The 25,905-nt window shown below is 38.3% G+C and overlaps 2 protein-coding genes and 1 long non-coding RNA gene across 5 annotated transcripts; all 3 read left to right on the top strand.

Annotated features, from left to right (window-relative positions):
* The first annotated feature begins 2,453 nt into the window (after positions 1 to 2,453).
* On the top strand, positions 2,454 to 4,307 carry LOC143543847 (stress enhanced protein 2, chloroplastic-like). The gene is made up of 2 exons (XM_077036076.1): positions 2,454 to 2,859; positions 3,762 to 4,307. The coding sequence occupies exons 1-2, from the start codon at positions 2,524 to 2,526 to the stop codon at positions 4,029 to 4,031; spliced, it is 606 nt and encodes a 201-aa protein (XP_076892191.1). The 5' UTR covers positions 2,454 to 2,523; the 3' UTR covers positions 4,032 to 4,307.
* An 8,435-nt stretch (positions 4,308 to 12,742) lies between these two features.
* LOC143543845 (developmentally-regulated G-protein 3-like) lies at positions 12,743 to 18,173 on the top strand. Of its 2 annotated transcripts, XM_077036075.1 has the most exons (10): positions 12,743 to 12,881; positions 14,926 to 14,979; positions 15,079 to 15,252; positions 15,557 to 15,628; positions 16,494 to 16,553; positions 16,782 to 16,891; positions 16,992 to 17,291; positions 17,355 to 17,546; positions 17,633 to 17,684; positions 17,788 to 18,157. In XM_077036075.1, the coding sequence occupies exons 1-10, from the start codon at positions 12,840 to 12,842 to the stop codon at positions 17,836 to 17,838; spliced, it is 1,107 nt and encodes a 368-aa protein (XP_076892190.1). In that variant the 5' UTR covers positions 12,743 to 12,839; the 3' UTR covers positions 17,839 to 18,157. The 2 variants fall into 2 exon arrangements, with proteins under 2 accessions (XP_076892190.1, XP_076892189.1); XM_077036074.1 differs by having other exon boundaries at positions 16,992 to 17,546; positions 17,788 to 18,173.
* Positions 18,174 to 18,450: 277 nt separating this feature from the next.
* On the top strand, positions 18,451 to 20,994 carry LOC143543844 (uncharacterized). 2 transcript variants are annotated; one of them, XR_013137151.1, is made up of 4 exons: positions 18,451 to 18,535; positions 18,641 to 18,708; positions 20,390 to 20,638; positions 20,730 to 20,994. It is a non-coding gene; the product is annotated as an uncharacterized LOC143543844 (long non-coding RNA). The 2 variants fall into 2 exon arrangements; XR_013137152.1 differs by having other exon boundaries at positions 18,476 to 18,539.
* Positions 20,995 to 25,905: the final 4,911 nt, after the last annotated feature.

The following is a 25,905-nucleotide window of genomic DNA, read 5'->3' as shown; positions in this document are numbered from 1 at the left end:
AAGCATTGAGTCAGTAGGAAGCATCCCGGTGTTTTGAAATGCAACTTCGGTAGTCTGTTAAGCTTTCCAGTGAACCTTGCTATTCCGGCGAAGGGTTCCGACGAGCTCCCAACCACATTTTTGTTCTTCGGGAAGCGATAATAGTGAGGTGCTATGATGGATTGGGTTCCGTTGGTCGTGTTTCAAGCTTTTTCAGCAAACCTCGCTATTCCGGCGAGGGGTTCCGACAAGCTTCCACGTGCATTCTTGTTCTTCGGGAAGCGTTAATGGTGAGGTGCAATGACGGCTAGGGTTCCGTTGGTCGGGTTTCAAGCTTTTCCAACGAGTTGACTCTATATTTGGTAGGGATGGAGTTGTTGGTATATGTAATTGGGGTTTTTTTAAGGTAAAAAAATAATAGCCATTTTCCACCTAAGCATGCCACACATGTAAAAAATAGTCCACGTTAGCAAAAAAACTAACGGAGTTAGTGCTCTGTTAGTTAAAGAGTGATAAAAGAAAATAAGGTGAAAGTTAGACTACTCTCATTGGCAATCTCATAATGAGATTGGTGGACCCAAAGTTAAAAAAAAATTGAAAAAGAAAATAAAGCAATCTAGATTGGCAATCTGGGTTGGTAGAGCAAACCCAGATTGCAATCCAAACTAACCCCAATAACTTAATTATTAAATTAACTTTTAATATTCGAACTAAAAATATAATTAAATACACAATATTTCTTAAAAAAAATTATGAACATTCCGACATAAATTTTATTTAAAACGGACTTCGTTAAAAAAATACTTTTTTTAAGTTGGGATGGGTTGTGAATGTGTGTAAAAGATTGGGGTGAATTAAATTATGTAGATTGAGGAGAGATAAATTAATTTTATAATATGAGATTGAGATTGTTAGATTGTGAATGGGTATAGCCTAAGGTAGCAAATCAAAGGTTGGGAGTGTTCCTATCAAATGATTAAAGTTGGGAGTATTGAAAACCAATATCCCTAAATTTATTAGTAAATGTGTTTGAAAATTGCATACCCGCTAACAAATAACAAATACGTCAAAGTCAACTCTCTCATAATACCCCGATGCGAAGCGCGGGCTCTTCCGCCAATATATAATAATGTATATTTAGTTTGTTGCGGGGCAATTATAAGAAAATCTATTTGACATTACCAAACACATCAAATAATCGGTTGGAGATGGTCTCAACTTATTAAAAATTTATCTATAATAATAATTTCAGTAGGGACGATTTTAAGGAAAATCTCAAAATCTATTGACATTACCAAAACACATCATAAAAAGAGTGGTTGCCAAACGAAAACAACGTCACCGAGAATAAAATGTTCCACGTTATCATCTTTCGACCCACACATCTCAACTTCTTTCCCATCAAAGACGTGGACTCTAGCTTAACCTATGAGCTTATCTTTAAATATACACGTTAAGCCCTCCATCTTACCAGTTTTGCTCGAATAGCCCTTGCATTTTAAATACTATAAAAGTATCAAACATGTATGTACATCTTTGATTCTTTTCCTTTATAAAACCAAAAGTGTCGATTCCAATGAGTTCATATAAAGTAGACTAAATTGTACGTATGTTTTGTTTAATTATAGATATAATTTAATTTATTATTCTATTTTTATTTTATGTTTTCATTTTTTATAAACTTTAAAAATAAAATTAGATGTTACTATATGAAGTGAAACACTAAACTATCCGACATAAAAATAAAATCGTTATGAGGTGTCATGCTTAACATAGATACAATAACCATGTCGTTTTGGGTTAGCATGTTAAACTAAACGAGTCATGTTTGAGTTGGCGTGTTTACCATGTTTATTTAAACAAGTCAACCAATTTAAGCTGGTAATTGAGTACCTGTTTAAGACATAATAAGACATGTTAATAAAAAAAAGTGCGATGTGTGTTTTTTTATTTTCCTAAATAATTGAACTTAGTATGCCAAACTTCATCATTTCTCTTATTGATATATGAAACTTAGTCTGTCTTATGGTCATGATATATATATAAAGTAGTTAAACGAGTCATACTTATGTTTGGTACTTGTGTTAAGTGCGTCGTTTCTGACCCGATTAACTCACTTACATCTTTTTAAATCGGTTTACAAACATACAAGCTTATTTAAATTGTTTAAGATAAATGAGTTATTTAATTTTCTCGTTTACCTGATAGTTCACTATAATCGTTTGGATAATTCTTATTGACATGTGAACTGCGAGTTGTATTTAAAAAAAATAAGAAAATATTCCAGATTAAGAAATAAAATTATGTTACTTAAACTATATATATTAAGAAAAAAGCTCCATTGATTGTTAGAAGATTTTCAAGTCACAAGGTGTGAAAAATACGTAGCTATCATCATGTCTATATGTAACCTATATTTGAAAAAGACACAAACTTTTAATATCCATAAAAAGAAGGGTCAAAACTGAAAATATAAACATATTATTAGATTATTAGTACTAGTAGTAGTATATTTGTCCTCACATAGTCACATTTCTACGTTCAATGGCTTTGGCTGCTCGGCCAATTGTTAGCCATCTCAAGTCCGACAAACCAGTGGTTCAAAAAGATGAGCTTTCGGCTGGACAGATCCCGGTTCAAAAGGCGAGGCTCACAAACACGGCTGCTATAAGTACTGCTGAGAGTGGGAAGATCATGTTGCAACCAAGGGTGTGCACACTTAGATCCTATGGTTCAGATCGTTTTGGAGTGATGAAGATGCGGGACATAGATGGTGATGATGATAACGAAGTGTCGCGATTCTTCGAGATGCTTTCGGAGTACATAGAGAGTTCAAAAAGGAGCCAAGACTTTGAAATCATATCGGGTCGTCTAGCTATGGTATTATTCATTTAGACTGTTAATAATAAAGTTTTTGTGGCATGTTTATTGACTTGAATTCCGATAAACTCGAGTTTGACTTATGAGTAGTGTTTGAGCTTGAGCTAGTGAATAATATTTAAGTTTAAGCTTGGTTTGTGATTAAATTTAATTTCAAACTTGAGCTCCAACTTAGTTATTATATAAATATATTACATATATACTTGCAATTAATTTGTATATGTTTATTACAGTTTTATGTATCCATATAACAGGGTATATATTATTTAATTATTTTTATCAATAATTTTTTATATAAATAATTATAAGCTCGTTTAAACTTGTAGACGACTTAATTTTGCTATTAAAAAAAGAACTAGCGGCGCAACTTGTTGCCCAATTGCATTTTGTATCGATATGTAAACACTAGTTTTGAATAAAATATAAAATTTCATTAATAAAAAACCTGTAAAACATTAATCCTAATATGTGATATGTTTTGTGTGGTTTATATCAACGAGTTTTTTTCTTGTATTTAAAGAAAATTTAATTATGACATTTTTTAAACGGCTAACTCACAAACGCATTTATTATACTTTTATAAATGCATGTTTGTTCATCATGAAACTAGAATCATCAGCCACTTGGAAAGTAGCACCACTGTATAAACAAATCGGTACTTTTAGGCTACAAACCTAATGGTGTGTAATGATCACATTTATGAATAGATCATACAATATATGACCTCCTAGTAGTAACATATCCATGATGCAACTTAAAACTAACTTCTCTAAGTGCATAAAAGGGGTAATTAGAAAAAGTATATATATATTGATAATTGATAAGAGACTATATTCATTACATATAGTGCAATGAGCCCAATTAAGATTTATAGCATTCCTAACTATGATTTATTGCCATAGATTGTATTTGCAGGGACAGTGACAATGGAAATTGTGACCGGCAACTCACTATTTCGAAAGACGGATTTACAAGGAATTGAGGAGGGTGCAGGGGCATGTTTGGCTGCCATAGGTTTTGCTGCAGCTTTTGCGTGGTTCTCAAGTGCTCGTACTAGAGTCGGGGGAGTCTTTTCGGTTCGTTGCAATACCTTTATTGATTCTCTTATTGACCAAGTCGTTGATGGGATGTTTTATGAAACCGAAATCAGCGATTGGATCGATGATATATGAAAAGTCAAAAACCGTCAAATGTAAAATAATGAAGACGGGTAATTGGTATCATCACCAAATGTTGGTGATTACGAGTATATGACAAAATGTATAGGTCATGAGTACGGTTTATTGGGGAGAATGATAGACCGGTATACGTAGACAAGAAAATACAAGGTGGTGTATAAAAAATTGGCATGGTTTTTAGCCTTTACAATACTATAGTACTTTGTGTACTATTTATCTTTGTGATGATGTTATAGGCATGTAAGAATTTATAACTCATATTCGGTCTATTTCAAAAGTTTGTATGCATATCATGTCTTTAAAAACTTGTATACATGCAAGATTAATTATTTGTCATAGTTTTATAATGACAAAAATATGTTAGTACCTTTGTAATTTGTATTTTAGTTCATTTAGTAAGGTGATTTTTTCAATACTCCAAATATTATCGCCATCGCTATCGCCTTCTAATTACTGTTTGTTATTAAAATATTTTTAGACATAAAAAAGATGACCCCTCAAAGTTATTTCTCAATGAAATGACACTTGTAGAGGTTCATACAAAACAAAATTTGACGTTTTTTTTTTCTTCTTTTCATTAATGTTTATTTTTATGAAATAAATATAATGGGAGGGTTGTACAAAACAATCTTAATATAATAAAATATTAATATATTATAACTGAGAGCGCTTGAAACAATATCAACTACAATATCAATCTATATAATCAATGTTTTATAATAACAAAGTAAAAAAAAACTAATAATAACAATAAAAGAATCAGAGTCAACAACAAAATAATAGCAACAACTACTTATAATAACAAAAGAAAAAAAACATAACAATAACAACAAAATATAAATCAATAAATACTTATAACTCCTCAATCAGCAAATACAAACAAAAATAACAGCAAACATTTATAAAATAACAAACCTAATAATACCAGAAAATTGGCTCCTATTGTTTTCATGTTAAAAAATATTTGTATTTGATCCTGAAACACAAAAACAATCCCATAGTGATTTCTCGTTGATTCAAACATGAAAAAATAATAGCAGCTTGCAAATGTTAGTTTGTGAGTTCCAATTAAGGGCATGTGCGGCGTGGTACGAGCAGTTAAAACGAAACGAAAGCCAAATTTGTGGGTTTTTGACTTTTTTTTAAGGTTTTTTTTTTGGGTTTTCGGTTTATGATTTTCGTGTTCAATTTTGTTTTGGATTCGGTTTTTCTTTCTTTTTTTTGAACGACCAACAAAATAAATTATAATAAGCTAGCAAGATTGTAAGGCCTCGAACCCGGTAGCCCTACTTTAGCGTCGGATTTACTCATAAACACCGTTCTTACAATCATAGTTTATTAAAACTTTCGCGGAAACGTTAACTTAAATCATTCGTTACAAAACATTAAATCTCTTCTTTGATACCATAACACAAAACATTATATTTAAAACATCATTTCTCCCATCTTCAAATGCCAGCCGTTCAATCCATGCCATGTGCCATCCTCATGCTAGCTCTTTAATCTGCTCACCTGCGTGCATACTAAAAGTCAGCTACGCTGAGTGAGTTCTAGTTAATCAAGCAACTTACCATACAACCATTACATGCATTATATACGTATCCGAAGACGCATAGTCCACTGTTTAACCTGTTCACCTTACCACTTAACTACCACCTAACCACTTTGCCACTTGTTTACGTAAGCACATAGAGGCTTGCCCTCCCACGCACTCACGTTATGCCACTTTAATAACGAAGGCACGTATAGGCTTACCCTACCACGCACCTATGTTATTCCACTTTAATAACGAAGGCACGTATAGGCTTACCCTACCACGTACTATCGTCATGCCACTAACACCCTTACTAGACTCTTGCCACTTCTAACACACTCTACCTCTACTTGTCTATAACACACTTTATATCATTACATCATTTACATAATAACCAAGTTACATCATAACATTTACACACACTAGTAACCACTTGGAGGTCATTCCCATTGGCGGTACGCGAAATATCCGAAGATCGTTCGCACACCGACTAACGTTACCTTCCCTGTCTAAACGTGCAATATCCGAAGATCGTTCACGCGTCGACAGGCGCCCATTCATAACATCTATATATATTATATCAATCATTATGGCATACACTTACCACTTAAGGTAAGTGTATTCACACTTCACATCGAGTATGCACACAGCCCCGAAAACATAACAAGGAAATGGGGCTAGAAACTCACCTGAATGCGGTTACGCTCACCGTTTATGGTTATTCCTTTCTTGAGCTGTGCACGACTAACTGTATAACAATCACACGTATCAATTTAACTATCACTACCCATATCGCGTTTTTAGTTTAATTATTACCCTCAACGAACGGGGGTCCGGGGGCAGCGCCCCTGGCAGCGGGGTCTAGGGGCGGCAGCCCCTAGCAGGGTCCAAGGAGCAGAGCCCCTGGCTGGGGTCGAGCTGAACATAGCCTGATTCGTGGTCTAGTTCCATTAACCGTCTTAACACATTTTTCATTAGGATTTTAAATTATTATTTTATTCTCTAACTCATTCTTCATAACGAATTAAGCCTAATTCGTTATATGAACATAGCCTGATTCGTGGTCTAGTTCGTTATCCAAACTTAGCGAATTGGTGAGTAACGAATCACCTGATTCGTTATCTGATTCGTCATCTTACATGATCTGCTTCGTTAGATTAGTTCGTTAACTAATTCGTATCTTAACATAACGAACTGGGTGAGTAACGAACCACTTAACGAATGGCTTAACGAACTGCTTAACGAACTGCTTCTAGTTCGTTATCTCTTCTTAACGAATGGGCATAACGAATTGCTTGCTAATTCGTTATGTCTCCGCCAACGAACTAGGGTTAGGGTTCTGACATTCTTTCAACCTCGTACACGCTTTTCCGGCGCCGTCATCGCCGGAAAACCGAATCTCGCCGGAAAAACGAGATCTCAGTTATTTTCCACCATTCTTCACCGTTTTTCGTCCCAATCGATCCAGATATGAGCTAGGGTGATCCCTAAGCTCATTTTTTGGTCGGTTTATACCCGATTCCATCCGGATCTCATAACTTTAACGGTTTAAGGTGTCGGATCGTCGTTTCACGGCTATATCTAACGGGTTTGGATCTCTACAATATCATACTATCATTACCTCGGGTTGATGCTCGGTTTCTTCTTGCTATTTCGGCTAGAGAGAGATAGTAGGATGAGAGAGAGCTACGTGTGTGTGTTGGGTGTTGTATGGAATGGAATGGAAATGGATTAAGGCATAATTAAAGTATTTATATTATGGGTCATGGGCTTAAGCACATGGTCTTTTCTTTAATAACTCAAGTCCATCACCCATATTACTTAATCCAACACAAGCCCATCTCATAACATCAAATATTATTATATATTAGCCGAACGAAAATTCGGGATGTTACAAAGATGCTAGAAGTAAATATACACCAACACCAACACCAACACAAGCAAGACCTCAACTACCAGACGAAACAAACAATTATTACACATTAAAATGACACCAAATTTTCCAAGTGAGGTCTCTTATTGCCTCTTATTTTTAATCCAAAGAAATCCCATAATCTTTATTTCCTCAACTAGACGAGGGATGGTTATCAGCACCCCTTGTGAACAAGAGCATTCCTTTTTTTTTCCACAAACACCAAGCTGCAATACGACAAATCGCTTGAAATACTTTGGCCTTGCCTCTTGACGACGACAAAAATTCATGAACCCCCAACAAGTCCCCGCCGTGTAGCTCAGTTGGTTAAGGAGGCGTAAGACTTGGAACAATAACCTAGAGGTCGTGGGTTCGAAACCGATCCTAAGCGCCAATCACCTTGCTGATGAGTGAAGCTGATTTACCTCTCACGTGATGGGCCGGGATGGTCTGACGTGGGCCGGTTTGCGTGTCCGGAAAAACACGTTTTGGAACAATAAAAAAGAGGGCACCTTACACAATTGAGAAATCACGTTCCCCAAAGATTGTGCTAGGCCACATGAGATAAAAATATGCTTCACTAATTCCTTAATATCGCCACAAAACGGACACATTTTTGAATTGACTGGAATATTTCTTTTCTCCAAGGCATCAAAAATTGGTAATCGAGCTAGAGCCGTTTGCCACGCCACAAATCCAACCTTTTTGGGAATCAAGCGGTTCCACTCAAACACGAAAGTAGGGGGCGGTGTAAGTATTAGCAAAAACCAAATTCTTAATATTTAGAACCGAGAAACCATCCTCGAGCAAAAAAAGTTGACCAAGATATTGATATTGGTCGTAATGTTTTTTAAAAATTAATAGAATATTGAACGGTAGGGCCTAGTATATTAAGCATTAATAATAGGTACTTACATTAAAATTTTAAAAATAAAAAGTCATAAATTTAATAACATTTAGCCATTAGTATGTTCGGTTTAACGGTTAACTTTCGGTTATTACGGTTTTCTTGTTTTTTTTTTTTTTTTTTTTTGTAATTTTAGTTATCCACGAAACCAAACCAAAACCAACATTTCGGTATTTTACTTAAGTCCAAAACCGAACGATTGTTTCTAATTCAGTTTGGATTTTTCGATTTCAGTTTTTTTTGGGGTTACGTGCATACCCTTAGACCCAACGCTATTTCTTGGGTTTTTTTGAGCGACGTGGGCGCGGAACACCGCCTTGGGGCGCGGTCCAACCAAGGGCGCGGAGGGTTGGGTGGTTCCAACGGCCGACACGGTTTTGAAAATTTGGTGGGTCCCCCCTCCAACGTTCATAAACAGCTAGTTAAAAAAAAACTAATTATTTTATTTATAAATACTAACCCATTTTATCATTTTTTACTCAAACAAAAACCAAATTTTAATCAAATTTCACTAAAAAAATCTCTCAACTCTATACCATGGATTCTTTCTCACATTTCACAAGCTCGAGCTCAAACCCGAACCCAAACCCGAACACGAGCTCGAGCTCGAGCTCAAACCCAAACCAAAACGCGAACACCAACCCAAACCCGTGGGATCCGGCTCAAAGGCGGTGAGCTAGTATGCTCGCAAACAACAATGACCCTACCAACCTTCTCTATGTCAACCAGCATCTACCCGCCATGCCTCCAAACGTACAACCGTTTCCCAACGATATGTTTTATCGAATGCCAATGTCGTTTATGCCTCCGCCACCCCAAACCCAAACACCCCAATACTCGAAACCGAAGTTCTCGAAACCCAAGGTCCCCAAACCCAAGTTCCCGAAACCCAAGTTCGTCGCAAACGAAGCCATAAAAAGAAAGCTGTTGCCGATCAAACACCAACCGAAATGCACGACAGGAAATAATGGGAAGATGATGAGGAAGCGGCGTTGGCGCAAGCGTGGATCAACTCATTCGAAGACTCAGTTTAGGTGACGATAAATGCAGCGCGTTATTTTTGGCAGAAATACGTGGAAAGTTCTTTGAGATAATGGGTCGAGGTCACTACTGCGGGGATGATTCCGTCCCCAGCAAATGGAAGGCAATGGTTTTAAAAATGAACCACTTCTTCACAATTCACAATCGCCTTAAGAACAACTTAGGAAGCGGCAAGAACGACGCCGACCTTCTTAAGGCTATGTTGAAACAATACAAGGGCCTTCATGGTCACCACTTCGGCATGGGGATGTTTTGAAATTTGGAAGAAATGCATGAGCTCGCCAAAGTGGCATACGATCCCGACATCTTCACCGCGACCATCCAAACGGTAAAAAACAACGTCTACTTCGGCCGATCAATCTCCGTCTCAAGCCGGGTCGGATGCTCGTTCTCAATTTAACTTAAACGAGATTGATCCCGATTTTGTTTTTGATGAACCGGATGAGTTGCCACGTCCGGTAGGAAGAGAAAGCACCAAGGCGGCGGCTAGAGGTGGGGGATCTTTGTCTAGAACAACATCCACGATGAGTTCCGACGTGAGCGCACGGTTTAACAATTTGGAGCTTGCTCTTAAAGAGTTTCGCGAGGACAAAAAACACTCGAAAGAGGAACTCAAGATAATACACGAAGAAAGAAAAGCGATGCATGCGGAATACAAAGCCATGCATGAAGAAAGAGGCTAAATCGGAGCGGCAATAAGAGAAGGACTTCAAGCTCCTCGCAAAGGATCTCTCGCATCTAGATCCGGCCACGCGGACATTTTTGGAGAAAAAAAAAGCAAGGATAGTGGCAAAATACGCAAACGAGGACTCGGACGCCGAATAGTAATTCTATTTTTTTTCTATTTGTATGTTTTTTAGTTTAATTAAGTTTGATTTTTATTATATTTTAAGTTTAATAAAGTTGTTGGTTTTTTAGTTTTATATAAAAAAATTAAAAAAAATAAAGGGGCTTCGAAGCCCCCTCACCATAGAGGGGCATCTTTGGGGTGGGACTTTGAAGCCCCTAGTGCCCACGTGACGCTGACATGGCACTGGGGAGGGGCTTTGAACCCCTCACCATAGAGGATGCTCTTAGGTCAGTGAAAGGTAAAGTTAAATTTTTTTGTTAAAAGAAATTGATACTTAGCTTCCACATAATAATAATAATAACTAGTAGATGCCCGGCGCGTTGCGCCGGAATTGTCCACGCGTGTATCACCGAGGTAGTCTAATGTATGTATAAATTACAATTGTATGCAACTTATACAAATCTCAAATTTGCTTGAATCTTAGCTTTACAGATTGAACTTTGTCATTCTTGGTATAGAGCCTTTTTTGACCCTGCATTTAAATAACTCCTCCATTATGTAACACAGACTAAGAATTAACACTACAAAACATTGAACAGAAACTAAGAAAACCAATTAGGAAATCACAAACTATAATACAAAACAAAAAATTAAAAAAGATTTAGGTAATAAAAAGACTACCCAAGAAACAATTTTTTTATTGATGTAAGTCAGAGGCAACAACTTTAAAATATTCTCATCTTTTTTCAACATTATATATTGCGTGGATATCGTGTAATTAAAATACCACACACCGAACTTACATGTTTTGAGTCCAAAAGCTCTGATGGGCAGCCCAAAAATGCAAAAGCAATAACAGGTGGTTAAGAAGGATGATCAAATGTTCAGTAACTTCAAGCCTTCCAATCATAATGCAATGAATGCCCCACCGAGCAATTCCTATATATATTGACGGTGTCATTAACGTTTGTATACTTTTGCATGTCTTGTATGAGTTAAACGGGTCGAATTCACGACGTGAATGTTTCACACATACAAAGCCGCTTTATTTTATTAAGAGGGTGTTTGGGATTACTTCTTAAAAATGTTTTTTGCTTTTTGGAGAGGCAAAATGTCCAAAATGTCCATTCAAAAGCACCTAAAAGCACCAATTTGATGCTTTTAGGTGCTTTGGAAGGGATCAAAATGTCCAAAATGTCCATTCAAAAGCACCTAAAAGCACCAATTTGATGCTTTTAGGTGCTTTTGAAGGGATATTTTGGACATTTTACCTCTTCAAAAAGCAAAAAACATTTTTAAGAAGCAATCCCAAACATACTCTAAATATATATAATGTTATTGTAATTATACAAATTTTATAATCACATTTGAAAAGTAAGTATCATTATGACCTGTTGTATGTAGGCCACACTGGTAACTGGTCTTTATCTGCAATCAAATAAGGTGTTACGGTTAACCCAGCTCTGCAGCTAAAATTACACATTTTTACCTGAATCAGTTTGACCCGAGCCCCTTTTGATAACTCCCACAAAGCACAAAGGCAATGTGAACAGCCAAAAGCCATGGCAATCCCCAAAAAGCACCGGGGCATCAGGACACTGAAATATGAGGCTCCCAAACAAGAATTTTGGTTTTCGGGTCAGGACGGGCCGCTTGGTGGGCCCGGTGGGTCCGTAAGGCCTTTGGTCCCAATTTGAGTAAGCTGCAACTTTTTGAACTCTTTACCCGACCCGACTAAGCCGCAACTCTTACTACACATTTTAACTTGAATCTATTTGGACTCTTTACCCAACATATTACTACATATATTAATCCGAGCCCATTTTAACTCTTTACCCAACATATTACTACACATTTTAACCCGAACCTACTTAAATTCTTTATCCAGTCCGACTAAGCTGTGACTATTACTGCCGAAGTTATACATCATGTGATCTACTACCATAAAATCTTGAAGATAACTCTTTTTTTTTTGAACGGCGACTTACGACAACCTACAACCGGCCAAGATGTGTTGTCTGAACCGGGCCCACAACTTGAACTCCGTGTGGTGACGAAGCCACACCCCCAACCGGAGAAACCGGTCTCCTTAGCCGGCCAAAATGGCACCACAGCCTAGACAGTCGATAAAACCGGGTCGGAATCAAGAATCGAACCTGGGACACCCAGGTCTTCTATCCTCTTCCTACTTGAAGATAACTAAGAGAGGTATTTATCAGAAAATTAGAAATCATAGACTTGTAATTTGTGCAATCAGATTATAGTAGAAATCATATATGAACTTACAGGCGTTTGAGTACAGCCTGTCGGAAGTAGCGACATCCAACAACATCATCTAATCAATCATCAATTCCAAGTCTTCAGGCAGCTTCGATTGAAGGGGGAGATGAGGAATTCGCGATAAAATTTGATCGGAGTTCAATATGCAAGTGTGAATTGTCCACAAAAACAAGGAAATTACAAATATACCCTTGATACTTATTTATTTCTCTACAACCCTCTTCTTCATATCAGTGTGTTTGTTTAACTATACAAACAAAACACTTGAAATCAATCAATCAATCAACAACAGCTGCTGCTGCTGCTGCTGCTGCTATCTCTATCTCTGTGGTTGAAGAATGGCGACCGTTATGCAGAAAATCAAAGACATCGAAGATGAGGTACTATTCATAAATACTTCTCGCCAACTCTAGAAACAAACTTAATTTGAAATCAAAGTTAATTTGATGTGATCTGAGTTGAGTGTAGGCATCTGAGATTACGGCTATGCTTAGATACACCACTTATGCTAAAAACCTACAAATTTTATATTCTTATATATATACTCTGGTGTTTTGCTTGTTGAACCTCATTTTGGATGATTTGTTTTGAGAAAAGGGAGTCTTTGTTTGTAAATTAAATATTCTATAAGAGGGTTTACACTTGAGGGCTAAAAGGTTTAATCTCAAGGACATAATAATAAGGGTATAAAGGGAAGAGTTATGTTTGTTTTGATTTTTGATGGTGCATCAGCTAGTTTTAGTAGTTACTAAATTAATATGATTTTCAACATTTGTGGGAAATTATTGTTATATTACTGTATAGAATTTTATGATCTCTGTTACAAATTTAATAAAAACGGGCTTTTTTTTAAAGAAAATCAATATCATAGTTGCATTTGAAGTGTGCACATGTTCTGTAAGAACTACTGCCATAGGTATGAAGCTGTTAGCTAGTTGCAGAATCTGCAGATTGTCTCTTGTGTATGTGTTAGGACCATTGTTAGGAACTTTTGACTATTTGTGGTGTCAGAGCATTCTTAGTTCTCAGCTATATCGATAACATACTAATTGGGTTTATAGTTTTTCTTTAATTTAGCATTTGCGTGTCTTTCATTGGTGATAGAAATCGACATATTATAATCTGCAGACGCACCCATTCTTGTTAGATGATTCTTTTAGCCTGGGCCGTACAATAGGTTTCAAGTTGCTCGTTTCCTAATTCGGGAACTTGATTTACTGTTTCTTGGTGAAACATTGAGGTGAGAATATTGGAATTATATCTTCATGGAAATCAGTAGAATTGAAAACACACAAAAGATAGATGTGTTAAAGGAAGATACTAATCAGGCATCTATGTAAAAATGGATCACATTCAAAGATGTCACTGAAGGAGCAGTTAGAGACAGTTTTCTCTTACTGCCTTAAAAGTTTATTTCATCTTTAGATTTGTCATCTATCTTGGTGGCTAGCGTGCTTAGCTTTCAACCTTTGGTGGCAATATGTATGTGTTCGTGATACTCAAGATCAACTGAACTGATTAAGGTTGGCCAAATTAGGTTAATCTTTTGCTAAGCATACTCACTTTGTAGTTGATCTAGGTTGGCCATTGGAAAAATAAATATTAGAGGTTAGTCAGGTGCGTATGTTCGATTTTATGGGCATAGGGTGTTAATAAAGAGCTTTTGTGTTGAGGATTCATCGTTAGAAGTAGTGCAAGGTCCCATGTAGGGCATTGGCAACATATTGCAGTGATACAAAAGATTGTATTTTAAGGAAGAACATGGCTTGTTTTAGTTTTTGTAGTATATAAATCTATAAAAAGTGACCCATGGAGTGATTGCACATGTAATAGTGGTTTTGAGTTTTAAGGTTTTATTTATCTCGGTTTGGCGTTTACACAAATATTAAATGAGCGTCTGATTTCATAAACATATAATAGAAGTTTTTACTAGTAGTCTAGTACCACAAGTGATTTAAAAATCAATCTACCATTTGGTGTTACATGGAGCATTTGCTTAGGAGATAATTTACTGTTAACATTAACTAAAAACTTACTTACCCTGTTTGCTTCTAATATACTTTTTGTAAAAGAAAATTTTTTGCTTTCATATTGTATGCGATGATTACTTTTTCTAGTAATTCGAGGAGATCAGCACCCTGCTTGGTTAAATCATAGGCAAAAAGCCATGGAGTATCATCTTTTTTATGTAGTGAATTTTGGCCTGGTTGATTTGATTCTAAAGTATCAAATTAATACATCCGAGTCTACTGTTTTGAAAACAAGTAGAGTGAGTATATGGTATTTATGAAAATATCCATTGTAGAAGCTATGTAGTTAATCGGATTTTAGCATCTTATTGCATTTGTTTGGAAGCTACTGTTTATTATTTATGGTATTCAAACTGCTGAATGTGGATGAATATCATCTTTTCTGTCCTTGTAGATGGCAAAGACCCAAAAGAATAAAGCAACTGCACATCACTTGGGATTACTGAAGGTACATATATAAGTCACTTACTTCAAGTAGACTGCTTTTGGGCACATTTTTAGTTCATATTAAGCGGAACTGAATGGATCTGTGGATTTGTGATTTCAGGCTAAGCTTGCAAAATTGAGAAGAGAGCTTCTCACACCTACAACAAAGGGAGGTGGTGGTGCTGGTGAAGGTTTTGATGTTACAAAAAGCGGTGATGCTAGGGTCGGTCTTGTCGGGTTCCCTTCTGTTGGGAAATCAACACTTTTAAATAAGTTGACTGGCACTTTTTCAGAGGTACGTATTTAATAGTTGGAAGTTAAATATTGATATACTTATCTTATTGTTGGCCCACCCAAAGTATCAAGAACATCGTTCTAAAACTTGAGGTACAAAACATGTTAGCTAGTTTTAACAAAATTGCAACTCTACAAATTAATAAGTTTTTAGCTTTATGATATAATTGATTTAGTTGAGAATACAGTTATTATTCTACTTACATTTGGCATTTGAAAGTTTATAATTGATTTAGTTGAGAATACGGTTATTATTCTACTTACATTTGGCATTCAAAAGTCTTACTGTTTTATGTTGTTTTCAGGTTGCTTCATACGAGTTTACTACTCTCACGTGCATTCCTGGTGTAATTACATATCGAGGAGCTAAGATTCAGGTACTACTGTTTCTGTTTTACTTTCTTTTTGTGTCCATAAATCCTTTTAGAAAGGAGATATTATGTGTGTCAACATAAACCTTAAACATCCTTGGATGTTTTGTAGTGTGTCTGATACGAACCCAGTTATTAAAAGTCCCACTTAAATCTAGTTAACGAAAATAATTCACAAATGTAGGAGTAGTGGAGCGGTTATGTTCAATAACCGTTAGTTAGGATTATTTATAACACGTTCATTGTATATTTGAGGATGTCAATGTTTATGTTAATTAAAATTAGGGTTTTCTAAACCTTGTAAACTGGAGATCACCCATCTCGAATCGGGCCACTATCAATTTTAATTTCAATATTCAAGTTCTTAATTTTGAGGTTCTATCAGGGTCTTTCACTAGCCGTTGTTCTTTTACTAAAATTCAGATTAGACTAAGGATATTTTGCAAGTTTTTTTACCAAGGCGGCCTTAAATGGGCATAAATGTTAGCATTCACATCCCTTTCTCTATCTCTATCTATAAAATTTAACAAACAAACACATTTTTCTCTAGCTTTTATATATTTTTGAAAAACCTTTCATATCCCATTCTTTATCTCTATGTTTATCACACTCACAATCGCTTATTTTATTAGTTTCCTCTTTTTATACACTCACAAAAATATTATAGAGGGTGAATAGTAGCCTCTAAATATAGAGGACTAAAGTACAATCTCTAAAACTCATCTATAAAATAGAGAGTGGGATGGAGATGTGAATTTGAGCATCTCTTTTAGTTTTTCTCTAAAATAAAAGATATAACGTTTAGTGTTTATATGGTTTATTTCAGGCTTATATTTTCTTTAGAATTTATTGTTTTCTCTTTTGTTGGCAGTTATTGGATCTTCCTGGTATTATTGAAGGTGCTAAGGATGGAAAGGGTAGAGGAAGGCAGGTAATCAATGCATAGTTTCCTTTGCAATTTCCTGCTTTGATTTGACTCTTGAAGCTTTATAAATGAAAATCAAAATGTATAAATAAAATAAACCTAATTGATAGGATGATTAATATTATCTTTTAAGTGTTGTTCTATCGTTATACATATGCTGGTAGTAGTTGGGATTTTTTGTGTGATTAATGTTATCAGTTTACAAACTGAATACTAATTGTTCTTGCTGTGTAGGTTATCAGCACAGCCAGGACATGCAACTGTATTCTGATCGTGTTGGATGCCATTAAACCCATAACACACAAACGTCTGATTGAAAAAGAGCTTGAAGGATTTGGCATTAGGTAAGTTTATAACTTACTAATGTATTCTTTTATTAGTTTCTTTTCACTTATTTTCTTACATATCATAATTGTTCAATTTTTTGTTTTTGTATGGCTGCAGGTTAAATAAGGATCCCCCAAATCTGACATTCAGGAAAAAAGAAAAGGGTGGGATTAACTTCACATCAACAGTTGCTAACACACATCTGGACCTTGAAACCGTGAAGGCAATATGCAGTGAATACAAGATACATAACGCTGATGTCACCCTTAGGTTTGATGCAACTGCTGATGATCTCATCGATGTTATTGAAGGGAGTCGGATATATACCCCTTGCATCTATGTTGTCAACAAAATTGATCAGATCACACTTGAAGAGCTTGAAATATTGGATAAGCTTCCTCATTACTGCCCCGTCAGGTACTTATTTAATAATTTTTTTGTTATTATGTTTGCATTTCTAATTTATATGATGTGTTACAGTGCTCACTTGGAATGGAATCTTGATGGTCTGCTAGAGATGGTATGGGAATATTTAAGTTTAACTCGTATTTACACAAAACCGAAAGGGATGAATCCAGATTATGAAGACCCTGTAATTCTTTCATCTAAAAAGAAAACTGTTGAGGATTTCTGCTTTAGAATCCACAAGGACATGCTTAAGCAATTTAAGTAGTAAGTGATTTATCCGAAACCGTAAAACAATAAGTTAATTAATTATTAGTTTTAAACTTTGTCATTGATATCATATATTAATGCAGTGCACTGGTCTGGGGTTCTAGTGCAAAACACAAGCCGCAAAGAGTTGGCAAGGTAAACACGATTGCAAAAAATCGTTTTTTTAAACGTTTATAAAATAAGCTGTAATTGAGTCACCCCTGATAATAACGATTCTTAATATTTTCATGAATGGCAGGAACATGAGCTTGAAGATGAAGATGTTGTGCAGATTATAAAGAAAGTTTAAAAATAAAACCACCAAATCTTCTACTCCATTTTTGAGTGTTTTCTTAGCTGAGTTTTTGTACTGGATGCTGATGGGTGTGTCTAAAACATTAGGACAAAGAAATCATAAATTAAGCAGATCTATGTATGTTTGTTTCAATATTTTGGTTTTCGACTTGTTTATTTATGTTTGTATGTCGTGAACCATACGTTTTGCTTCATTTACGTTACCATAGACTTTAATAAAATCGTGCCTGCCCTGTCCTAACGGGCCAACCATCATTTTAGAAAGTATATTTAATTAACACAAACCAGACCCGAGCATACTAGTGGCTTTGGTTTACTTTTGTTTGGTTTGGTTTGGTTTGGTTTGTTTTGTCTGGTCTGACCATTTGTTTGAATGTGCCTGTTTATGAGATAAGGGATGGATTCTGGGCTTGAATTATTTGATTTTTGTCTGGTTTCAACTGTATGTTTGTGGGGGGTAATTTGGTCCACACAATATTAACGTCCATCGTTTTGTTAACATGAATCCTAGCCCGCGGGAAAAGTCATAAATAACGAATAAAAGCATGCCCAATTAATAACCCCGTGGGTGGAATACCAAAAAAGCAAAAGTATTAACTAGATGATGACGAAGGAACATAATTCTTCTGCTTTGATTGTCCAAGTGCAGACCAACCACACGAAACTCTCTCTTTCGCGGTGCTTCTGTCGCTGTATGTATGCTTCTCTCTCACACAAATACACTCAAAACACACACTTATATATATATATATATCTCTGAAGCTGTATAATTCATAATTCTCTGTGTTATTCTGTAGTTTTACTTGAGAATTGAAGATCCTTACGCTCTGTGTGAAATTCAAGCATGGATAACTCCAAGGAAGAGGTATATTTTCTTCTTCTTCGGAATTTGCTAATTGACGTGTGTTTGAATAATTACGATTTCATTTCCTTTAGTAACAATTAGCGGATGATATAATTATTTATACTTATGAGAAGGTGATGCGATTTGTTTAGCTAGGGTTTATGCTCGCTGTTTCTTCTTTCAGCAAGTTAGTGCACAGATCAAATTCTACTCTATAAGTGCAGTCACGCATAGTTTTATTGTGCTCTGCAAATCTGATTAGATGAGATATTTTAAAACTGAGAGAGTTTGAATTTTATTAGGTTAGCAGTTAGCTTTGTTCTAGTGCAGTACACACAGTTTTACGCTCGTTACGGTACCTGCAAATTGGTTAATCTGAGATAAATGAGAGTTTGAATCTGTTTAGCTTAGTTCTGAATTTTGATAGAGTAGCTGAAGTGTGAGAATTGCTTGTAGCGTGTAGTTTGTAGCTCTTTTTAGTTTCGTTTTCACGGTTTTGGGGAAGGAGAAGGGGTTATCAGGTGTTTGTGGCTAGGGGTGTGCAGAATTAGGGTCGACCCGAAAAACCGGACCGAATATACCTAACCCGGACAGACCCTATATTGTAGATGATTGAATTCAGTCCTTAAATCCTTGGCATTTCGGTCTCGGGTCGGGTTCGGGTATTAACCCATGAAAACAAATGCTGAACCGAAGGACCGATTCTTATTATCAAACAGACAGATATTCACGCCGCCCTACCCTAAATCAATTAAAATACTATGACGACGGTTTGTTTCATGATTTCATCCTTTCCAATCAAGCTCACTAAACTGCTATTGCTTCCGTAATCCATTCCATTCGATCATCTTCTTCACCAAGTTTATACTAAATTAAATTGATTTAATCATTTTCACCAATCGATCATTGTATTAAATCCAATTCAATCTTTTATCTTCGAATGATTTTTAATCAATTTCATCAATCTATGAAATCAAACTCAAGATTATGCATGAATTTTATTATTTAAGGGAAAAGAAAAAAAATTATGTGAAAATTCAAAATATGTTACCTGCAAAAATGGTGAAAACAACAAAAGTGAGGAAGAAGATGAAGATTAGATGTTCAATTGTATATCGTCTTTCAATTACAGATCGTGTTTGTGTGTTCAATTGCAGATCGTGTCTGTGTGGGAATAAAGAACATCGGTTCTTCCTTCATACCCGATTAACCGGTGACCGAGACCGACTTTTCTATTGACCGAAGTGTCAAAAGCGGGCTTGTCTTCGGTTTTCAGTTTCAATATTTTCGGTTATCGGTCTCGGGTCGGGTTTTCTCAATTGCACACCCCTATTTGTGGCTGTCATGACTCATGATGGTTTCATTTGATAAATTGCGTTTAGAATACACTTTCTTCAATTTTAAATATATTGAATTGACGTTTAGTTTTGGTTTGAAATATTTAAAGTTTGAATCTCCAGCTGTACATACATATGATTAAATCAATTATATTTATATCATATAGATACATAACTTGCTATATCTGCATAACCTGTGATTGTTATCATGAAAATGGGACCCCGAAAAAGAAATAAAAAACACTAGAAAAATGACCATTTGACCAATAAAAAACTTGATTGTTTTTATCAGTTCATACAAGTTTTGATCAACATGGATGAATCTTGAAGCAATCTGTATATAATTTTAAATGTTGTGTGTGCAGAAAAATGCACCGTGATTATCGGTACCGCAATTTGGGGACTGGGACCAAAAGGGACCATTACCAGACTATTCTTTGGATTTCTCAAAGATTAGAGAAAAGAGGAAACAAAACAAAAGAGAGCTTTCAAGAACTAGCATTGGCAATGAAGAAGAGTTTATTTCTAACAATAAATCCAAAGTTGATACACCGCAGCCGCCGCCTCCACCACAGCCAATTGCTTCCGGTAAAGATTACAGTCAACCTCCAAATGTAAGTACCAGCTTCATATATAATATAGTCACTACATCAGTTATCAATAAACTTTGTATTTATTTGGTTTTATTGTTGATTTTGGGTGCAGAACAGGAAAGGCTTATTAAGTTGCTTCAGCTGCTGTGTGAAGGCATGATGGTTGAAAGAGCTAAGTTTTTTAACTGGTTCTTTTTGTCGGTTTCCAGTTTTTTACGGTGCGTGATGCGTTGTTTGCATTGCATTGGTTTGTTAATACAGTTATTTGTAACGATGAACGTATGTTTTGTGTGACTTGTTATTCCCCACTTTTGCATTATGTAATGTAGATAGAATTAAACGGATGTTATGCTCTAATTAACTCTTGGTGTGATCAATAGTTATAGGCATTGCCTTGTAGAAGCCAAATTTAACATGTCGTCTCACTTGATCTTGAATTTCTCAAGTTGCCAAGTCTTTACAGAACTCCTACAAAACCAACATCGTTAGCCTCGTCATGTGACCAACATCTGGCGTGAGAGTAGGAATCATTGTGTTTGGAAAGGAATTGAATGTAGTAAATGTGGTAGTAAATGAGGAGAATTTGGTAGGTTGTCAAGTATTGAATGTGCCATTAAGGTTATCCAAGAGGGTTTTATACCGAATAAGGCTAACCTAAGAGGCATTACCCATCATAGCACGTAGGGAACCATGATTGCGTCTCAAGGATCATTCCCTTGACATATTCCTTTGCCCAGGGGTCCTCCTATGATTCCTTTGTGAAGGATAGTTTTCCTCTTTCGTGATGGCGTTCATAAAAACTTCGCCGTCTCCTTTTACAGCCAGGTCCTCCTATTACGGAAAGGTTGGTTAGAGCATTAAATGCTCTTCATTTTTTTCTGCTTAGTTCGGATGCAAGCCTTAGTTGCCTTCTTTGGACTATATAGTGACCGTATTTACTCCTGAGGGACCCACCAGGTATCCGGACCTGTGATGTCATCTTAGGAGTTTGGGCCTCTAAACGGGGTTTCCCTTGCCAGGCTTAAAAAAAACTTGGTTAGGACGCGAGTGAATAATCTTTTGATATAGATGTTGGCTATTTGTAAAAAAGAATTTGGTTATAACCATTAGAACCGTTATTAAAGGTAGTAACCTCAATGATCACATGAAGATGTAGAAAATGACGAGTGTTGTTTAGGGTTTGGGGCAAGGTTACAGTTGGACTAACATGTAATATATACATACATGAAGAAACACTAACCGGACCCCGGGCAGATTACGGGTAACCTGGGGGTTAGATAGATGTTTCCCACGAGGGGTTAGACCCAGAAAAGATGGTTCTTCTGATAACCTGCAAAACAGACACCGTGAGCTTGTCACTGAGAAGAGGGGGTTCCTCCTTGTGACCACCCTCCGGCGTGAGAATCAGACTAGATTGCTCTTTAAATATAAATGTATATTAAGAGATTGCTAGAGCAGATATCAGGTATAATATGATGATAATGTGATAAGATATGATAAGATGAGATGGTCATACCATTTGGGGTATTTATAGCCGAAGGTAGGTTTCCAAGGAGGTGTGGCCGGCTGCAATAGTATTCCTGTTCCACCAACAGTGGCCTACGCACGTGCCCTGCTGGTAGTTGGTGGGTAGGCAGCGGCTGATAGTGACCAGGCCTGCTGTGTACTATTCCTTTTCCACCAACTGCCGGCTATGCACGTGGTATGACAGGAGTTGGTGAGTAGGCAGCGGCTAATAGTGACATACAGTACAGGAGCATGCTGCTCGCCATACTGTTGTCAATAAGCTGTCGTATCTTTAGTCAGATCTTTTGCCCATACCTCGTCAGGTACAGTACAGAAGATCTTCCCGTATCGTACGGACTGGCTTATTTGGGCAGGAGTATTCCCCCTCCCGCCCTTGTGCGGGACTGTTCCCGGCTTTGCTCATTCCTTCAGGTGACACTGAGTGATTGAGAGCTAAGTGCCTTGTGCGAGTAGCCTTGCTGCGCGGGTGGCCTTCCCTGATGGCTTGTATCCGCAACTGCGGGAACAGGCAGAGTCCTTCACCATTGGGAGGCATTTCATGCGGGAACAGCTTGCGTACTGCGCGTAAGGACATCACGTCTCTGAGCATGGTGGGTCCTGCGGATCCAGTTGGTTTCTGCGCAGACGTTCCTCTTCAAGGTGAGTCTTGCGGGTCCAACTGGGCTCTGCTGGGACCTACCTCTTCAAGTCCCCCCAGTCCAATGTTCTTCTCATGAGTGTTTAATAAAGTGAGGTGAACTTTTGGACTTAAGCAAAGGGTTTTGAAAAGGGTTTTTTAAGGTTTTCCATGGGGATTCTTCCCGCGGAAGTCCTTGTCACTTGCAGAAATTCCCGAGTTTCCTGCTTGATCTTTGGGTATGATGCGGGTAGGTCTGTAACCTCCTCGCAAGTCAGGAGCGTTGAGTCCCACTTGTGTGGATTCTCCATGAGGTTTTGGTAGTTTTGAACATAGTGATCAATTATGTTAAAACCACCAATTCCATCCTGGAGCTTTAAACAATGTAGTTCTCGACGTTCCCGCTACGCGGGGATGTTATTTCCGTTTCCGCGAGCATTGCCCAGAAGATCCTTCTTGGTTTCAATTCCCTGCGGAGCGCTAGGTATGTGAAGGGTTTTGCCTTAACACTGTACCCGCGCTCGTCTTACGGTTACTTTACTTCCAAGGTATTCCTGGCGTCAATTCCCTGCGGGTGCTAGGTATGTGAAGGGTTTTGCCTTAACACTGTACCCGCACCCGTCTTATAGTTACTTGGTTGCCGAGGTATTCTTGGCTTCAATTCCCTGCGGGTGCAAGGTATGTGAAGGGTTTTGCCTTTACACTGTACCCGCACCCGTCTTATGGTTACTTGGTTGCCAAGGTATTCTTGTCTTCAATTCCCTGCGGGTGCTAGGTATGTGAAGGGTTTTGCCTTTACACTGTACCCGCACCCGTCTTATGGTTACTTGGTTGCCAAGGTATTCTTGGCTTCAATTCCCTGCGGGTGCTAGGTATGTGAAGGGTTTTGCCTTTACACTGTACCCGCACACGTCTTATGGTTACTTGGTTGCCAAGGTAAGGGGTATTTTCCCGCTTACTTTTGAATCTTTTTGAATTTTTTTGAAATTCGAAGAGTTGGTGAAAGGATAAGAACAGTCCAAACCTCTGAAACGTCGTGCGACGGTTTCTTCTGACTGTGTCAGGACGTGCAGGAAGTTATGGTGACGTGACAGTACATGGTCATTCCAGACGCTTTTTCAGGCGCGTGGGCGCGATTTTTCGGGCGCGTGGCCGCGAAATTAATGGTACGCGTCCTTTCAACAGCTGTTGCCAGCTTGCTTTTTGCCACGTGTCATAGTTTCATTGCACCTTTGATTTCTCGCTCTTCCGCATTAAATTCATCGCATTAATTGCGATTGGTATATAAAGGGGGAGAGGGTTCTTTGTAATCCACACTTTCACTCTTCTCTTCATCTTCAAAACGATTTCCGGCGAATACTCATCTTTTCAGTCGAGCATTCCCTTGAAATCGTTTTCTTCTTTCTGCAAGATGTCTTCACGTGATCTCGAATTTACAGCCGATGACAAGAGTACTGCTGGCGAGTGCCAGTGTGCTCTGCCTGTCGATCTGTATCAGTACGTCGTCAGGAAGTTCATGCTCGAGTCTCTCGAGCCTGAGTTTCCTGAACCCCATCAGACGGTGTACGATGCCCCCAGAGGCAAGATCGGGGTATATGCTGCATTCTTTGTTTATGGGAATCTTAGGTTCCCATTGACAAAGTTTGTTTACCGTGTCCTTGAGAGGCACGGTGTGCACCTGACTGAGGTGCATCCGATGGCGATTGCCAAGGTTCGCCACTTCGAGTGGGTGTGCCGGATTCTGGGCATTGAGCCCTATGTTGACCGCCTGATGACCTTCTACTCTTGGAGGTGCATCCAGGGGTGGTATACGTTGATAACCCGGATTAAGGGTTTGAAGATTTTCGCAACCGAGCGCAGTCTTCGCTCGTGGAAGCGGGAGTTCTTCTATATTTCCGCTCGCGCCATCCCCCTTGCCATGAAATTCAAGAATGAGCAAGCACTTCCCAGCCTTCACGCCTCCAACTACCAGGAGGCGGAATGGTTTTCGAAGATATCCCGAGTCCAATCTCCGGTTTACCGGTTTGCGGAGTCCGGGATGGTGATGCTGGGGATGAGCCGGGTGTGGAAGGATGCGGATGCGCAAAAGATCCCAATCGTCCTTGAATACGGTTAGAACTCTGTTCCTTACGGTATGCTCTGTTTCTTTTTGTTAATTTAGAATTTCTTCTAACTTCTTTCCTGTTTATTTCAGAGGGGAACGACTTGCAGTCGCTCATGTACCCGCGGGAGGCTGACGGTCCCGCTCGGATGGGTACTCGCGCTCTAGACGAGAACGAGTTGCCCATCCTAGAACAAACGGCGGATCGGTTCGTGGAGGTCTATCCGCTAGGCCACGAGATTCTTAGCGCCAGGCGGCCAGGTAAGGCGCTATTCGACCCTCGACCCCTCAATGTTGAAACCTCTGCTAGAATTCCTCTAATCGTATGTTCTGATGAGGAATCCGCAGATGGTCCTCCGTTGGTGCGGAAGAAGGCTGCCGGCGGGAAGGGGAAGGAGAAGGTGGCCACTGCCGATCCGGCGCCTCGGTCTGATTCGGAGACCGAGAGCGAAGAGGTGGCGGGGAATCCCGGTGGTGATAAGACCGCCGCTCCGGAGGCTGCGACTGTTGTCACCTCCGGAGAGCCAAGGATGACATTAGTGACCGGCGTGAAGAGGCCGGCTCCATCGGGTTCATCCCCGCCCGTCCGCACTTTCAGGCTCAAGAAAACCCGTAAGTACAAACTTCCTTTATCTTTAACTTCATAGTTTTCCATCATTAATGCTTATCTTCTTTGTGCAGGCGTGGATGTTGACGCATTCCAGGGTGGAGCGCAGAGTATCCCTCCGCCCATGACGGTAGGCTTGGTCAGCCTACCTGAGGCGACGACCCAGGCGCCTGCGCCTGCATCCGCTGGTTCAGTTGCTCACTCCTTTGAGCCGACTGTTCCAGCTGTGATGACGTCACCGCCGGCTGTGAGTGCTATTTTTACCGCATCTTTCACCGAGCCGGCGGTTACTTTTGCTGTGGATTCCGCGGCGGCTTCTACCATGCCTCCGTCATCGGCAACGACGGCCGAACCTTCAGGTATGCATGGGGCTTATCGCCAACCTCTGCCTCCTTCCCATCTGCCTGACCTCTTGGATGGATTTCCGTTGGGTTCAG

The sequence above is a fragment of the Bidens hawaiensis genome, unplaced genomic scaffold (assembly GCF_021521415.1).
Source record: "Bidens hawaiensis isolate Kalapana, Puna unplaced genomic scaffold, B.hawaiensis_p1.1 tig00013327_1, whole genome shotgun sequence".
Lineage (NCBI taxonomy): Eukaryota > Viridiplantae > Streptophyta > Magnoliopsida > Asterales > Asteraceae > Bidens > Bidens hawaiensis.
The sequence above is the reverse complement of the archived record's forward strand: the minus strand, read 5'-3'. Positions and strand labels throughout refer to the sequence as shown.